Genomic DNA, 17,943 nt, shown 5'->3' on the forward strand with positions numbered 1-17,943 from the left:
CCTGCCGCCCATTAATTTCATTTGGTGACCCCCTAGTTCTTGTATTATTCAGGTAAATAACTTTTCCTTATTCACTTTCTCCACATCACTCATGATTTTATGCACCTCCATCATATCCCCCCTTAGTCTCCTCTTTTCCAAGCTGAAAAGTCCTAGCCTCTTCAATCTCTCCTCATTGGGACCCGTTCCAAACCCCTAATCATTTTAGTTACCCTTCTCTGAACCTTTTCTAGTGCCAGTATATCTTTTTGAGATGCGGAGACCACATCTGTACACAGTATTCAAGATCTGGGTGTACCATGGATTCATATAAGGGCAATAATATATTCTCCGTCTTATTCTCTATCCCCTTTTTAATGATTCCTAACATCCCGATCACTTTTTTGACTGCTATATAATGGTTGCTATTAGAAATGTGCTACTCACTGATATTTTGATAGGTAATAACATTATAGCTATGTTTAAACAGGTTAATATTCTAACTAGGTCCCAGGCAAAGTATGGATGTGACTCCTCTGCTTTACCTGGTGTCAGCGAGGAGAACTGTGAAGGGAGGAAGGATTCCCTCAAGCCATTGGTTGTTGAGAATAGCAACTTGCCAGCTGAGGGAAATGCCCTCAAACATTTGTCTGTTAGTAGCAGCAGCTTGCCTGCTGGGAAACTTGTTCCAACTGCTCACCTGAAAAATTGTGGTAATGTCCATCTGACTTCACTCTACATCCCACAGAGGAAGGTGACTTGGAAGGAATTTCAGAAAGGGAATATGGGAAAAGGAATTTTGTAGGATATAGGCAGCCCTGTAATCCTTTGGTTTTGCCTAGCCAGCATTTTGGGGAAGTAATGTGGTTAGCACATGAATATCCTCATGTTGGTCCCTTGTGGGAAAATGCCCATGAGAGAGGGGCTGATTCAGCCTCTGTCCACCCAGGCAAGCAACCCGTAACTCAGGCACAAAGGCGGGACTGTGTAGCTGACCTTTCTGGGGGGAAGCAGTCACACAGCTAGCTCTCCGGGGACACAAGGAAGGGTAACAGACAAGCCTCCACTCCAAATCCCAGTTTTGACATGCTGGTGGAAATTGACTGCATCTCTTTAATACAGAACCCAGTCTTTGAGTCTCCAAGGACTATGGATTTAAAACTAGGGTTACCATTCATCCGGATTCCCCCGGACATGTCCGGCTTTTTCAAGTTAAAAATAGCATCCGGGGGGAATTTGTCAATGTCCGGACTTCCCCTCCCCCCCCCCCATACAGAGCGTGCGCGCGGCTTACAGAGCAGCTGGGGCTCCGACAGCCAGAGCCAGAGCCCTTCCTTCACTTCCCCCTCCTCTCTCCTGAAACTTGACACCCCACTCCCCTCCTCTCGCTCCCCCTCCCTCCCTGCATTCGCAGATCCCCGGCCGGCTGTTCGCCTCGGCCTCCGGCCGTCTGGAGCTCCAACCCTGCTCCCCTCCTCCGCTGTCGAGCGCGCTGCTCTGCAGCACAGTAAGGGGGCCGGGGGCCAGAGAAGCGGCAGGGAGGTTCTGGGCTGGGGGGGGGGGGGTAGTCAAGAGACAGGGAGCAGGGGGGAGGGTTGGATGGGTCAGGAGTTCGGGGGGGCTGTCTGGGGGTTGGGGGTGTAAGGTTTTGGGCAGTCAGGGTACAGGTGGGGGGGTATCAGGAGGGGGCAGTTAGGGGACAAGGAGCGGGGGGGGTGTTTGGGAGTTCGGGGGGGGGCTGTCTGGGGGTTGGGGGTGTAAGGTTTTGGGCAGTCAGGGTACAGGTGGGGGGGGGTATCAGGAGACAAGGCACAGGGAGGCTTAGGTAGGGGGTGGGGTTCTGGAGGGCAGTTAGGAGCAGGGGTCCCAGGAGGGGGCAGTCAGGGGACAGGGAGCAGAGGGGTTTAGATGGGTCAGGAGTTCGGGGGGGGGGGGGGGGCTGTCAGGGGGTGGGGGTGTGGATAAGGGTTGGGGCAGTCAGGGGACAGGTAGGGGGTAGGGTCCTAGGGGGCCAGTTAGGATGTGGGGAAGGTCTCAGGAGAGGGCAGTCAGGGGACAAGAGGCAGGGAGGCTTAGGGAGGGGGTGGAGTCCTGGGTGGCAGTCAGGGGACAAGGAGTGGGGGGGAGGGTTGGGGGTTCTGAGGGGGCAGGAAGTGGGAGGGAGTGGAAGGGGCAGGGGCGGGGCTAGGACAGGACGGGGCGGGGCTAGGGCAGGGCTCCTCCCGTCCTCTTTTTTGATTGTTGAAATATGGTAACTCTATTTAAAACCAAAGAGCCAGCAGGCTGAGCATGCAAAGAGTCAGCTGTGTGTCTGTGAAAATGCAAATTACTTTGCTGATGGGGGGAGGAAGCTTCCCCCTCGTGGATAACACAAAGGAAGTGGCTGAGAGGTGCTGTCAGACACATTCACAGCTAATCAGCAGGTAGAATCTCTTAACCAAGGGAGCTCAAGTCACAACCCTCCAGAAAAGGCTGCAGGGTGGGAGGACTCAGTCCTGAGGGTGAGGGCCACAAGTTAACCCCAAGAGGGAAGTGGGGTTTTTGCATCTGCACAGCCCATAAAGGGCCTGCCACTATGCAGGATTCCTTTGCATCCTTACCTTACTGGACCCTGAAGTACCAAATCCCCAAAGATATGATTGAATTAAAAGCCTGTGCTAAGGGGAACAGTGAAGTAAAGGAAAAGCCAGCAGCTAATTATGTGCCAAGGTTCAGGAAGGGTATTGAACAAACCAACCCACCGACTGACTGTCTAAACAGAGGGTGTTGTATGATGAAAAGCCTTGTAAAGGCTCAGCTGTGATAGAAAACCTGATGGTAATGTCAAAAGTACAAAGTGCACAAGTTTTAGAAAGAATCCTTGGAAATAATACGAGGTAATTATGAACACACAGTATGTTATGGACTCTGATGGCGATGCTGCTTCACAACTAATACTTGTAAGCAGACTTAGAGCTTGTCACAGCAGAGAAACCATAATCATAAAAGTCAGAGAAAAACTAGGTTTCAGAGTAGCAGCTGTGTTAGTCTGTATCCGCAAAAAGAAGAACAGGAGTACTTGTGGCACCTTAGAGACTAACAAATTTATTAGAGCATAAGCTTTCGTGGACTACAGCCCACTTCTTCGGATGCATATAGAATTCTATATGCATCCGAAGAAGTGGGCTGTAGTCCACGAAAGCTTATGCTCTAATAAATTTGTTAGTCTCTAAGGTGCCACAAGTACTCCTGTTCTTCTTTTTTTTAGAGAAAAACTAGAACTGGAAGGGACCTTGAGAGATTATCAAGTCCAGTGCCCTGTCCTCACGGCAGGACCAAGCATCATCTAGATCATCCCTGATAGATGTCTATCCAACCTGCTCTTAAATACCTCCAGTGATGGGGATTCCACAACCTCCCTAGGCAATTTATTCCAGTGCTTAACCACCCTGACAGTTAGGAAGTTTTTCCTAATGTCCAACCTAAACCTCCCTTGCTGCAGTTTAAGTCCATTGCTTCTTGTCTTATCATCAGAGGTTAAGGAGAACAATTTTTCTCACTCCTCCTTGTAATACCCTTTTAGTTACTTGACAACTGCTATCATGTCCCCCCATAGTCTTCTCTTTTCTAAACTAAGCAAGCCCAATTCTTTCAGTCATCCCTCATAGCTCATGTTTTCTAGGCCTTTTATCTTTTTTTTTTTTTTGCTCTTTTCTGGACCTTCTCCAATTTTCCACATCTTTCTTGAAATGTGGTATCCAGAACTGGACACAATACTCCAATTGAGGCCTAATCAATGCAGAGTAGAGCGGTAGAATGACCTCTCATGTCTTGCTCACAACACTCCTGCTAATGCATCCCAGAACCATGTGTTAGGTCCAAAGAAAATGGAGTATAGAACAGGTTGTTTGGCCAGCTTAGCCAAAGTTAGGCTAACTGTAGTTGCTGGGCCATTCCTGTCTCTCTGTGAAACATGAGGACATGCTTGCTTGGGCTACAAAGAATGAGATAAAGGGCGGGGGGCCGTATTCTTGTACCAAATGTACTAGGAACGGTTTGTTTGGACATATGGAGACTTGCAGTCTCCACTCCCTGTTTCTGTTCTTAACTCCCTACTTTCTCCTAGTTTCTAGTGCATGACGAAAAAGCTGATAAGAAGCTGCTGAGGAATCATGAACTGTTTGTACTGTCAAAGAACACAGATATGCATGAATATTAGAAGCTTTTAACTAGTAAAGGAGGGGATTGGGTTGCTTTAACTATGACGCGACGGAACTGTCTATATAATCTCACTAGTTATTGTAATCGTGGCTGGTTCTCTCTGGAGACGGGCCGCTCTCTATTGTTGTGTGCACTCTTCAATAAAGAGCTTGTATTGGACCTTGCTGGTGTTGCCTGTCTCTCACTCTGCGGTCAGACAACGAACCTTGCCGTCTGGGTTAAAAAGTCCCCGACAAATTTGGCGACTCCGCCGGGACTCGTCTGACTCTCCGGTGAGGGATCAGACTCCGAAGCAACGCAGCGCGCATCCTCTGGCTTCGAGGAGCCTTGCCCGGTAACCTGATCCCTGCGTCGGCGATAAGGCGAGTTCTGTGAACCAGCTGAAGCCCGTAGAAACCCAGCAACGTCCACCTACCCATTGAGTAGGATCCAGGTCTTCGGGGTTCGAGTCCCTGGGGAGGTCAGGTCTTCGGGGTTCGAGTCCCTGAATAAGGTAAGCGATCGCCAGAAAGGGGTTTGAGGCCCCGGGTTGGGGTTTGAGGCCCCAGAAAGGGGTTTGAGGCCCCGGGTTGGGGTTTGAGGCCCCAGAAAGGGGTTTGAGGCCCCGGGTTGGGGTTTGAGGCCCCAGAAAGGGGTTTGAGGCCCCGGGATAGGGTTTGAGGCCCTACAGGCTAAATGGGACAAGTCGGCAGTAAATGCCCGGGGGACGGCCCGTTGTCTCTGGTACTTAGAAATTGGAAGGAAATCTCTGGAACAACCGGTTTGACTAAATCTAAATGAGAAACATGCCAAATTCAATGGCTTTCCTTTACTACTCATTTGTCCCCGACTAAAGACGTGGCCAATCTGGACCTACGTGTGTGAGTATGAAAGTGTGCCCACTCTCAGCCGCAGTAAGTCTGAGAACTGGAGAGGGGTTAAGCATTCCTATCTCCACCCCGGTTGACTGGGAAGGGTGTCAGGTGGATCTACCCTAGTCGTAGCAGGACTGGGCAATACAGAAGTTGGAGAAAAGGGAAAAGTTGTATACTTGATAACTAGAATGAAGCGATTAAGAACATAAATCATGAACCAGGCAGCAACTCAAACCTACGCCCAGGGCAAGTTGCAAGCCTTGAGACAGGACTTCCAGGCAGAAAAGGAAGCACTGGCTAAGCAAGTACCGGTCCATCAGGGACTTGTCAGAATTTAACCATTTGTGTTTGCATATGCTGTAACAGCAGTGTGTTTGCCACAAGAGAAAATTGAATAGTTAAATGCCAATGGGTCATGCGTTTTGCCCAAGTGGCAAGCCTCACGAGGGAGGACTCGGGTAGCCTTGTAAGTAAGAATGTTTAAGGGAAGAGACCAGGAAGGATGGGGGCTAGTTGAGAAGCCCACGCTCCTATCTAAATTGATAGTGGAACAAGCCGGTGCCCATGGAAGGGACGGTTCAGTGAGAAAAGCAGGATCGGGCCCAAGTGGGCAGTCAACAAATAGATTAGAAAACAGGTTGGAAACTTTAAGGGCATACTGGAAGAAAAGAAGGAAGTAATTATAAGCATGGTGATTTCAAATCCCCAGGACAATATTTGGAAGGGTAAAATCTGAGTTGATTGGGTGTCGTTTTGGGAGACAAGCAAGTGATTAAAAAAAAAAAAAGGTGAGAAGTTAACCCTATAGTTGCTAGAGGGAATTAAGCAGTGAAACTTGGTAAGAATTTCTGTAAGTAATCCAGGCAAGAAGTTATTTAAGTGGAATTATTCGACTATGAATACGTTAGTCTAATTTGCTGAAGAACACTCCTGCTGTGTACAATCTGTATTTTATAAGTTTGAGATGAATTGGTATTGTTTAAAGTTGCAAAACCGAGAATACTTTTGCCAGGCACAGGAAACTAGTGTTGTTTAAGGTATTTAGCATTTAATCCTTAAAGTGACTTAATGCTACAAGATTTAAAAATGTTTTAAATAAAGACCAAAGGTTGTGGCTGCAGCAGGGTAGTCAAAGCCAGAAGAATAAAAGATTTAAATTTGTTTTTGGGTAACAAAATAGCAGATAAAAGATCTGCTAAAGAGATAGAAGGACAGTGCCCCTGGCTCTGTGTGGTCGAGCTGTCACTTTGCTGTGGGTGCATGGAGATTTTGTAAGCATAAAAGAAACAGTTACACCTTGTGTAGAAATTGATGTGGCTAGTGTTGTGGAAATTGAATTGTGGAGAGGATGTGCATTTTCCCCAGAACATGTGCAGTGTATATTGTAGTAGAGGTAAAAGAAATGCAAGCCTACCAATATAGGTTGTGTTGTCTTTTTCAGATCACTGTGTGTTTGAAAGCAGGAGTTAGAAGTAAAAGGCAATCAAAAGTCTGGGAAAGTTAATTGTGTCCTTTTTTAAAGTAAGAATCTTTAAGCTGTGGATAACTTTGGATCTGGAAGCAAGCCAGAAAGCATCTGTATTAATGCAATTTCCTAACTAATAAGGTAGAAGCCACTGAAACCTGGGCTGCCTATGAAACAAATACAAGGAAATATGGGGTAATTCCTCTGTTTTGCCTAAAATCAACAAGAGTATGTGTATATAAAGGAAATATTTGAAGTAAATAATGTCTTTCAAATCATCAGAGAAAACAGATGCCAGCTGAACAGCATTCAACGTACCATGCATTTACTGGTACAATAGGAATTATTTTTGTGTTCTTTGTCCTGTCTTGTGGTGTTTGTCTTGTGGCCAGAATTGTTGGGTTTAATATTTTCATAAGACAGTCTAGTTCAAAATTAAATAGAAGGGTTAAATCAAAAAGCAGATACTTGTTTTATTCAACTTGGAATACAAAGTGTTTAAATAAATCAGGAAAAATGTGATATATTAAAGTCTAATACATTTGCTTAAAAAAAAAAAAGCTTCATTGGTCAGATCTTTTAATTGAAAAAATGGTGTTAAAATTTGCATATCAACAGTCTTTGGAAGCAAGGACATGGAAGGTTAACCCACTCCCCATATTGCACATGGGATCCTTCTGGCTACCTCAGATTTCTAGCCAGAGGGCTGGGGAGGGAGGAAAGCTATTGGACACAAGAGGTTGTACCAAGTGGACTCCTCAAAGGTGGGTGTGCTTGTCCTGGTTTGTTGCTCCAAAGCTCTGTATAAAAGTTATTTTACTAAAAAGGTGTACATGGCATACATTGAATAATAAGACTAATGTACTGGATAATGGCAATGTGTATGTGTTCATTGTTGGGAAAAGGTGTATGAGTGAAGAGTGGAAGTTTCCTTTGTAAGTTAAAAAAAAGCCAAGAAGAGAAAAAAGAAAAAGAACAGAACGAGTTAACTGGAAAAAAAAATAGCTGGCAAGCTCAGTCTAAAGATAAGATGCTGGCCCATCCAAGGGCACTGCCCACAGCTAAGACTTGGCTGACAGCCAAGAAAAGGGGGGCCTGAATGTGCCCAAGCAGCTGTAAAATCTGCAAAACACTGCCAGGCATTAATGAAATGTGTTAGGTTTTTCTCACAGGTAAAGAAGTGCTACCTAAAGACCCTAGCAGTCCTGCCATTCATTGAAACCAGGAGACTGAGTCTACGTAAAGTCCATCAACGAAAGACTGCTTTGGCTCCCCACTGGAAAGGCCCTTTCCAAGTCCTGTTAACCACCAACACCACTGTGAAGTGCCAAGGACTACCTGCCTGGACCCATGCTTCTCACTGCAAAAAGACCCCTCCACCTCGGGAGGACTCTCCGACTGATGATCAGCCTATTCCTCCTTCTAACTCTGCTGTGCCTTCTGAACAGCAGGGAAAAGGAAAAAAAGACAAGGTGAAGTGCTAGTAACCTCTCCCTTGTCCACTGACAGAACTACTGTGCCTTTGGATTTTTTCCTAAAAGAAGCAAAACCCATTACAGGGTGATGTGCTAGTAACCTCTCCCCTGTATGATGCTGAACCACACTGTTTCAGAAAAAGAGAAGAAGGAACACTTGCTTCATTGGAACCACCAAAGTCCAGGAATTCCTGACTACAAAAAAACATTAAGAACTGACCCTGGTGAAGAAACAAAGAATTATACACTGGCAGGAAGAAACTTGCGGGACCCATGCTTGGGAATGTGGTTTTGATTGAATTTTGGGGTTTATTCTACAGGCTGCGCCCTGTGTTTTCGATAAGTCCTTCAGCATGTATTGCCTTCCCTAATTGGATTTTAAATGCAAAAGGGGCTGCTATTAGATTAGCACAACAGAGGGCTTGGGTTATTTCCTCTAAAAAGAAAAGAGACTTGACCGGATCCCTATGGGATAGGGCCAATAGTACAGCAGCAGTTTAAAATATTTTTAAGAACCAAAAACATGATAAGAAATTAGGGCAACTAAAAAACGCCACAAGCCTTATTTGTGGAGCACAGCTAACCCAGGTACAGGCTGGAATTGGTGAGTTACATGTTATCTCCGTCCTTAGTTCTATGACCCAAAAGTTGCTGACAGAGATGGTATTGAATATCACTGAGGCTGGGAAGGCATTGCAGTGGGATGTAGCATGTTCAGGTTTGGCCCACTGCCCTTACAGACACATCAGGAGTACCATCTGATCTGTGGCCATAAAGAAATACTTGGAGACTTCCTGGTGGAAGTGCAGACATTCTCAATGCTCCTTCCAAGCATATGGACCGGTTAGGGAGGTGTGGGCTCCCACATACCGAATCCTGCCGGGTCCATGGGGAGGATGCATGTGGGATTGGGTAATTCACCGAGACATCTGGGAAATTAGACTAACGCCGATGCCCTGGTGGACTTGGCAACCGCACAGAGAAAACTAAGGCAGATGGTTCTCCAGAACCACTTGGCTCTAGATATTTTACTGGCCTCTCAGAGAGGAACATGTGCATTAATTGGACAAGAATGCTGTGTGTATGTCCCAGACGTTTATAATGCCACTTGGGAAAAAGCAAACCACCTTATGGAGGTAGCAAAGGACCACGGAGGGAAGCGAATTGAATCCTGGAGGAGTAACCTGTTCAGTTGGATTCCAGACATAGGTGGTTGGCTCCATAATGTACTCCGAAGCGCCGTTGTAATTATATGCGGCTTACTGGCCTTGTATGTTATGATAAAAGTTGAACGTTGGATGGGCGCCAAGGTGTGTTCTGTCCAAAGGTAACAAACTCCCAAGTTTACCACTCACAGTAGTTAGTTGTCCCAGGAGTCCCTTCGAGGTACTCCAGGGACAAAGGGGGGACTGTTAGGTCCAAAGAAAATGGAGTATAGAACAGGTTGTTTGGCCAGCTTAGCCAAAGTTAGGCTAACTGTAGTTGCTGGGCCATTCCTGTCTCTCTGTGAAACATGAGGACATGCTTGCTTGGGCTACAAAGAATGAGATAAAGGGCGGGGGGCCGTATTCTTGTACCAAATGTACTAGGAACGGTTTGTTTGGACATATGGAGACTTGCAGTCTCCACTCCCTGTTTCTGTTCTTAACTCCCTACTTTCTCCTAGTTTCTAGTGCATGACGAAAAAGCTGATAAGAAGCTGCTGAGGCATCATGAACTGTTTGTACTGTCAAAGAACATAGATATGCATGAATATTAGAAGCTTTTAACTAGTAAAGGAGGGGATTGGGTTGCTTTAACTATGACGCGACGGAACTGTCTATATAATCTCACTAGTTATTGTAATCGTGGCTGGTTCTCTCTGGAGACGGGCCGCTCTCTATTGTTGTGTGCACTCTTCAATAAAGAGCTTGTATTGGACCTTGCTGGTGTTGCCTGTCTCTCACTCTGCGGTCAGACAACGAACCTTGCCGTCTGGGTTAAAAAGTCCCCGACACATGTTTGCTTTTTTTGCAACAGTGTCACACTGTTGACTCATATTTAGATTCCTTTACGCAGTACTCCTTCCTAGACAATCACTACCCATTCTGTATGTGTGAAACTGATTGTTCCTTCCTAAGTGGAGCACTTTGCATTTGCCCTTATTAAACTTCATCCTATTTAACTCAGACCATTTCTCTAGTTTGTCCAGATCATTTTGAATTATGACCCTATTCTCCAAAGCACTTGCAACCTCTCCCAGCTTGGTATTATCTGCAAACTTAATAATCGTACTCTCTATCTAATTCATTGATTAAGATATTGACCAGAACCAGTCCCAAAACAGACCCCTGCAGAACCCCACTTGCTATGCCCTTCCAGCATGATTGTGAACTACTCTCTGAAGATGTTTATCCAGCCAGTTATGCACCCACCTTATAGTAGCCCTTATAGTAGCCCCATAATAAACCTGGTCTGCTGTGTGGAAGGGGAAACTGAGGAATGCCACCTCACTGCTTTCATGGCTGAATGCCAAGATAATTACACTCTGGAAAACATTGAGATCTACATCAAGTTATCACCAGTTAAAAGGGAAAAATATTATCAGTGCTGCAAAGTTACAAGCAGATGTTTTCCAGCAAACCAGAGTTGACACGCTTACCAACTCATGAGATCACTGAACTGGGTCACAAGGTGTTAAATGGGTTACAAACACTTGCTAGAGCATTTGTAAATGACTTGGCTATTTTCAGTAGCTCCAGGGAAGATTCCTGCTTGATCAAAGCCCCAGCAGACCCTCAGCAGCAGCTTCTGGCTTTCTAGCACCAGTTTAGCAGCAGCTCCTGGTTTGGACAGAGCTCCATAAAGCAAGCTCAGCTCCTCTCCAAAATGGAGCCCACCCCATGTTCTCCCTGCATTGATCCCTAGAAGTCTCTCTGCCTCTTTCCCAAGGCATCATGGGAGGTGTAATCTCCAAGGCTGGATTGCAGCACTCAGGATCTTCCCAACTGGACCACTCCCAATTAAGTTCAGAGGCTGATCTAGTAAAGGGTGCCTACATATGTATCCCCAAAACTGAGTTCTTGAAGGTATGTAAGCCAGGTCACCAGAAAGTGATAAACAGGTTCTGTTCAGACAAGGGATAGGAGACACTTACCTTCCTAGCTGACCATTGTGTGTGTCTTACAATGGAAGTCTATTTGCATATGGCATTACCAACTTTGCAAAGTCAGGAAGAGATCACAAAATCTACAGGAAGGAGTGGACAGCAAGATGGTGTCTGGTTTATATCTAAGGTTAAAGAATTAGTTTGGTATGTCAGGAGAATGCCAAGAGAGACAAAATATCTTTCACGTATGAAGTAAACTGACCATGGACTTGCTTCATGAATGAAAGATCTCAGCTGGCTGTAATATGCTGGAGGGATTTTGAGTGAGGTTTTGCTCTTATGACATAATTGTCTTGATAGTTAAGTTCGGGTTAAGCGAGTTGCTATCTTATTTTATAGATAAACCTTTGTTTCCAATGTTTCTCTTTGCAACCATTTGAATCTCTGTTCTTTGTTAAATAAACTTGTACTTGCTTTCTCTGTAAACCAATCTAAGTGCTGTGTGTTAAGTGGAGCTATGTTCTATAGCGTAACTTGTAAGCGGTGGTGTTCTGTGCCTTTGGGGGACAGAGGATCTGGGAATACTGTGAGTGTCCAGTGGATCAGGAGCTGGACACTAGAGATGGACACTCAGAAGCCTCAGGGGTTGGCGTGTGCCTATTGCTAACCTGCAAAGGGACAGCCCAGCTGGCCTCTGGCAGGCACAGACAAGGCTTCCTCACACTAAGGGCAGGTGGTAACAAGGTGCCTCACAGCCCTGGTACCCCTGAGAAGCGTCAGAGTTTCTAGAACAGCTACTCCATGGTCTGGTTCAGGATTTAAAACCTACCAGTGTTGCATTTTTTTTTTTAACTAGAAGTGCTAAGTAAAGGTAAAACCAAAGGGATGTAAGAGGAAAATACCTTTGGGACGGTCTTTGTCCCCTGGCTTTGGGGATTGCTGAGGTTCTGGGACTGGAGTTAAACCATCTAACAAGAGAAGCAAATGAAAGAGATTATTGGAATGCATTTAATTCAATTTACTTTCTGAGTTGATAGAGACCTATTGATTCTCCTTCCAATGCAAGTGAATAGGAACAAAGTGGGAATGAGGAAAGGTTAGTCTGGTGCCTCTTTAAAATAATAATTTAACAAGTGCTATAGAGTTGCTGGGAGTAGAATTCTGAACTCCTAACCTCACAGGACCCAATCCAAATAAAGAAATACTATTATTAATTATTATTGTTGTTGTTCTACTCAACACTGTCCCCACAGTGGAATTTCCCAGGATCAAAGATAAATCTTGCTCCAGGAGCCCCACTGCATCGTAGATCAGAATTATGGGCACAGCAACTTTCCGCAGCTGCCATTGGCCCGGGAGCTGTGAGCAGTGGTACCTCCGGACACTCAGGTAAAGCATCTCGCGGCCCGCCAGGGGCTTACCCTGAACAAGCCGTGGCCCAAGGTTGAGAACCCCTGCTGTAAGTAATGCTGCTGAAGTCAATTGGATATCAGTATGTCCTTAAAGTTAAGCATGTGCTTAAGCACTGCAATGTTGCCAAACCAAAGCATTCACAAATTGAGTCAGGTCCCTCAAAAATCATGATTGTCTGTCTTAAAACATAAGATTAAAAAAAAAATTATTGGCCTTTTTGAGCATTTATTGTTTATACTTTGTAGTTTTTCTTTGCAGTCACGAGAACTAGAATTGTACTTTTTATTTTAAACAAAATTGAGTTATATAATCACATGACGCAAGAAGCAGGGGCTTTACATAAAACACAAAATATTGTACGACTAATGGTACAATTACAAGAGTTTACACCACTAGTTCAGTTCTGAGCCGGAATCATTGTGTGTAAAGTTAAGCACCTGCAAATCTTTGGAGGCATAATTGGAGCCTGGAAGTGGAGTCAGAAAATGGTGAGTGAAACTGGCTCTGAATAGCACAAAAAGCTGAATTAAAGATTGACAGGTTAAAATCTGGGAGATTTCTGTTTTCTTCTGTCATTTCTAATAATGCTCCTGCTTTGGCTGGGAAATGTTCTCCCTCAAACTTTTTGGGGTAGGACCATCCCTGCCTCTCTGTGCAGTATAGAGGGCTGAGCACAGTGTCAGTGTAACTCACTAGTGAATGTGTGTTACACGTCTCTCCTCTCTGCCTGATCTCTCAGACAAGTCTGTTACAGCCCCATTTTATGAAGCTTTGGCAGTTCGTGCTTTTAGCACTTGAGGTCCATGGGTCAGTCCCCAGTATGTTAGCCAAGATGGCGGCCATCACCTCAGCACAAAGCAAATAGTTATTTATGTCCATAAATATTATTTAAAAAAAGAGCAAATGCTGAAAATCAAAGCTGCAGAGAAGGAGATACAATTCCTTCCCCCCTCCCCCCACACGCACACACTGTGCAGGGCAGAGCTCTCCCTAGGTTATTTCTTACCAGGTCTCAGTGTCTCAGAGAGTTTCTCAGCCAGATCTCTCCTGTTTATAGATTTCAGCACATCCACTGTCACTTCCGCCCCATAGTCCTCTCCATAGTAGCTGAGCAGGGATTGAGTCATGTCCACAGGTGATGCGTCCTCTAATTTACCCATGGGGATATTGTCATAGTCCCTCTTCAGCTTAAATTTGTTCAGTTTCAACTTGAATTTCTTGAGCTCATCCTTTGTCAGCTCTTCAAGAATGTCATGTAAGCAATCGCTCACTGCTTTCTCCATGGCATCTCCTTCCTCAGCTCTCTGAGCAGCCTGCGAGAGGAGAGACAAAACCAGGAAATGGTTCACAGAAAAAAAGAGGAATAGTCAGAGCAAAACTGAAACTAAAGCACTAAAGCACTCACCTCACATCAACCCCCTCCCTTCTTGCCTAGCGCTCCCTCCAGTCATGCAAACAAGAGTTGCTGCACATTCGCTTTCAATCCCAAATGGAAACCCGCCCACAAAACACTACACTGGTCCTTCCTGAAACCAAGACAAAACTAGGTCAGGCCATTGGAACAAAATCTATCAGGTGAGAAGAACACAGAAGAAAAGAACAGGAACAATAGTGGCGCCATCCAGCATTTCTTTCTAACAGAAAAGGGAATGATTGTGATAGTAAAATTTGTACATCCTGCTCTCCAATTTCCCCTAGTTTGCCCCTTCCATTAATGGCACATCACTCTGCTGGGTGTATGAATAGCATCCAGGGTGGGAAGAGCATCACACCATGTGTAACTCCCCCAACATTTTGTATGTGGTCTCACAGAAGGGGCAAAGGAGCGTTAACCATCACTGCAGTGTGTGTACTGGGGCAGAGCGTGGGCCTGTAGCCCAGAGGGGCCAGATTACCTGTATTATGTTCATTGCTTTGTTATTCTGCTTTATTATATTTAGTAGTAATGCAAGGAACCTATAGGCTTTTATCCTGTAAGATTTGGCTTTCGTAGATAGTGTGACGCTTGAGGCCTATAACCTTTGGTACAGATAAACTTAAGTAACTCATAAGTTATAGGGAGCTGAAAGTAGCATGCAAGAGGGGGAATTTTGTTCAGAATACTGACATTAGCCACCCACAGAACACAGCTGACCCCAGCACAGAACATAGCTGACATCAGCATCCAGAAAGTTTCAGACAGAACCTCTGACCGCAAAGCTGCTATGACAGTAAATTGACGTGTATGCTAATAGGATAACATCATACATATACTAACCTATAGAAAACGAACACCTTAAGGGGAGGAAATACAAATAAGGACCTCTATTGAATATGCAATGGAAATGGCAGTGTCAGCGTAACCTACTATAAAAGTAACATAGCACGGGCAGCAGAGAGGCTGGAGAGATGTAGACCTTGGGAGGGCAAGATGAGGATGATGACATTGATGAGAAAGATAATGGTTAACATTCCAGGGGGTAAGTATGGCTTTCCAAATGTACTTTCTGTATTATCTCTATCTGCTTTGTTGAGTTTGTATGTGTATAACTTTGCAAAATTATTAATAAAGTATATATTTGTAAATATATATATAAAGAGTTCCTATAGTGTGAGTGTTGCACCTGTGCACCTTGGGGTTCCCAAATTATATGATAATTACTGGGCCTGATCTTGGGACAAGAACTTGTTTATCGTCAAGTTACATTTATATATACCCAACTTCGGGTCAGGCTACAGGACGAGGAAGTTAGTGTTTAAATCCAAAGCCACAAAATGTATGTGCTGGGAGAGGGGGTTGAGCCATGATACAGGAAAGAACAGATGGTTTATGGTTCAATTGTTGAGTTGAACATGCAAGAAAGTCTAGAGGCAGGAAAGTGATTTATTGCAGATGAGGTGGGAGTGGTTATTACACGGAAAGGAATTAACAGATCTTCACAGTAAGGTGCTGGGGGAATAACAAGGGGACATTTTTTCTGTTAGAAGTGGGAGGAACCATTTCAGACTCTCATGCTCAGCACTAATCTATAGTGAGGTCAAGATCTAGGGATTGTTGTCTCCGTTAGCCGTTCTGAAGCCACGTGTACACTAGAAATGCTTTACTGGTATAATATGCCCACAAAGTGCTCCTATTAGAGATACCACCATATTGACAAATGTGGGCTGTTACTATAGCTTATTCCACCACCATCCCCGAAAAAAAAAAGCTATACCAGTAAAAATGCCTTCCTCCTCATCGCACACACAGATCTGCTTGGTTTTCTGACAGGCTGTGTCAGATGAAGGGAGAGGGGCAGAAATTCAAGCAGCGATGGCAGAAAACAAAGGTTGAGTCAGAAAGGATGAAACACAACGAATTCCTCCAAGCGTTAGCTGAGGCTGTATTACAGGCCAAGTGAAACTTCTTAGCCTCCACTGAAGTTGCCAAATCCTGCCCCAAGGAGCTATCAAAGGTGGTAAATTGCTTCATCAGGCCTGATGGCCTACAACCTGCAACAGAATCCAGCACCAAGCACTGCAAAAAGTTATCATCGTACTGCACTGAAAAGGTCATGCACACTTGGGAAGCTTTCTCAAATACCCACTTCACCGGCACCCACCAATCAACAGCCTAACTGCATTCCTGGAGTTCTCTACATTCACTCATCAAGACGTTCTGGACACCATAAAGAAATCTTGACTCAAGACTTGTGAATTTGACCCATGCCCTTGCTGGCTTGTGAAAGAGAGTCATGATCAGCTTGGTCAGGTCTGAAATAGCCAACACCTCGTTCAGAGAATTAACCTTCCCGTCCTCCTTCAAACACAGAATAGTTCGACCAACACTGAAGACACCCACTATCCTCTCCATTGGTAAATTCTTACCAGCCTTTGCTGCATCGATGTGTCTCTCCGACAGATCCCACAGGTTGATGGCTCTCAGCACCTCCATGACTATCTTCTGATCATAGTCTTTCCTATAGTAGTTGATCATCCCATTGATGACATCCACAGGCTTTGCTGTTTCCAATATGTCCCAGAAAGCTGGTTATAATCACCTTCTACCTTGATTGTATTCAGTGTGAACTTGAACTCCCAGACCCCTTCTGCCTCAGATCTTCCAGGGTTTCCGGCAGACGATAGTCCACTTCCTCCTCAGACATTACCTGAGCTGACTCCTGGAGCAGAAAAAATCAGGAATCTGCATCTGCAAACAAACAACCCAAAATGTTTTCTCTTGGGAACTAGCACCTCTCTCTAATGTGCTCACAACTCAAAGCAACCCTCCCCCCCCCCATTCTCCACTATCATATCCACAAACCTGAGCAGTTCGCTTAAATCTCAAAGCAACCCCCCCACACCAAGTACTTATCCAATTCCATCTCTGTTCTGCTGGAATTTACCTGACCTGTGCTTGTGTGACTGGAGAGAGAGAATGGAAATTGCAAAACACAGCGATGATACTTATGCAGATCTATGAGAATAAAATCTAGCAGAAGAGAAGGGAGGGGGGAGTGACATTGCCACTGGGAATTCGTTAAAGAAGCTGCATTGCACATTGTGCTGTAGTCCAGACTTTGAACTGTGCACGCGCGTTAATCTTGCTTATCTTCACGTTGTTTTGGAAGGAGAAATGACTGCCTGGGAGAAGTGAAAAGTGAAACTGTTTCAACTGCTGTGCTTATCACCTGCAGTTTAATTGCCAGCCTTGTCTCCATAGTTGTCTGTTTTCCCCACTCAACCCCCTACTTATGACATGCTTCTCCTGTGCTGGTCTGCAAAGCCATTACCCCCTTTTCTCATTCAGATCCCTCCCCAAAACCCACATCTCCTGCAATCCCTGTAAGAAACTGGTCAGTCGGGGTGAAGTTGGCTGTTTGTCTGGCCTTGGAGAGCTGTAAAGAGAGCTGGATTCAATAATAAAGATTTCATTACTTGGAAATCTCCTGTTGTATCATAAAAGTTGCTTGAATAGCTCCTGTTAATTTAGAACCCAGTGTAGGAATAATTCAAATGATTCCTTCCAATGGGTATTACTGTACATTTTGAGTGATGGATGTCAACATGCCCCCTCTTCTCCTGTTAAAGGAGCGAATCACTCTGCTGGTTGTATGCATCCCGATCAAGAGGGAAAGAACATCACTGCATGTGTAACCTCCATTACAATTTGTGAAATCAGATCATTGTGTCTCCTAATCAGCCTACCATGCTGTTTAATTTAACTACAATGGTGTTAACTGGATCAGAATCTCAACAGGAAAATAAAGTAACAACAAACATGAATCTAATTCACACAGCACAAGGAGCTCTTTTTAAAGTTATTCCATGTGACTTCCAGAATGCAATCCAGAGTGTGGGATCATGTCACTCCTGCCCTGTAACTTTGGGTGCCTCACAATCCTTTGCTGCTGTAGCTCCCACCTGGGCCACTCAGGAACAGCTTGCCAGCATACAAGCCGCGCTCCGAGTGTTTAGATGAGGTGGGAGTGGTTATTACACAGAAAGCAA

General features: G+C 45.0%; 1 protein-coding gene and 1 long non-coding RNA gene across 5 annotated transcripts in view; one reads left to right on the forward strand and one right to left on the reverse strand.

The window, feature by feature from the left end:
• Positions 1 to 16,684, reverse strand: part of LOC135982857 (tripartite motif-containing protein 10-like) — a 42,117-nt gene extending 25,433 nt beyond the window's left edge. For 2 of the 4 annotated variants that reach the window (XM_065591235.1, XM_065591236.1), the window contains exons 1-3: positions 16,321 to 16,684; positions 13,481 to 13,787; positions 11,964 to 12,029 (exon numbers count right to left, since the gene is read on the reverse strand). In XM_065591235.1, the coding sequence (XP_065447307.1) occupies positions 11,964 to 12,029; positions 13,481 to 13,787; positions 16,321 to 16,335 (388 nt within the window). In that variant the 5' untranslated portion in view covers positions 16,336 to 16,684. Of the gene's footprint in view, positions 1 to 11,963; positions 12,030 to 13,480; positions 13,846 to 16,320 lie in introns of those variants that run through there. The other 2 variants (XM_065591238.1, XM_065591237.1) reach the window with 2 other exon arrangements.
• LOC135982858 (uncharacterized) lies at positions 3,683 to 9,893 on the forward strand. The gene is made up of 2 exons (XR_010600353.1): positions 3,683 to 4,612; positions 4,645 to 9,893. It is a non-coding gene; the product is annotated as an uncharacterized LOC135982858 (long non-coding RNA).
• Positions 16,685 to 17,943: the final 1,259 nt, after the last annotated feature.

This window comes from Chrysemys picta, chromosome 4 (genome assembly GCF_011386835.1).
Source record: "Chrysemys picta bellii isolate R12L10 chromosome 4, ASM1138683v2, whole genome shotgun sequence".
NCBI classification, from domain to species: domain Eukaryota; kingdom Metazoa; phylum Chordata; order Testudines; family Emydidae; genus Chrysemys; species Chrysemys picta.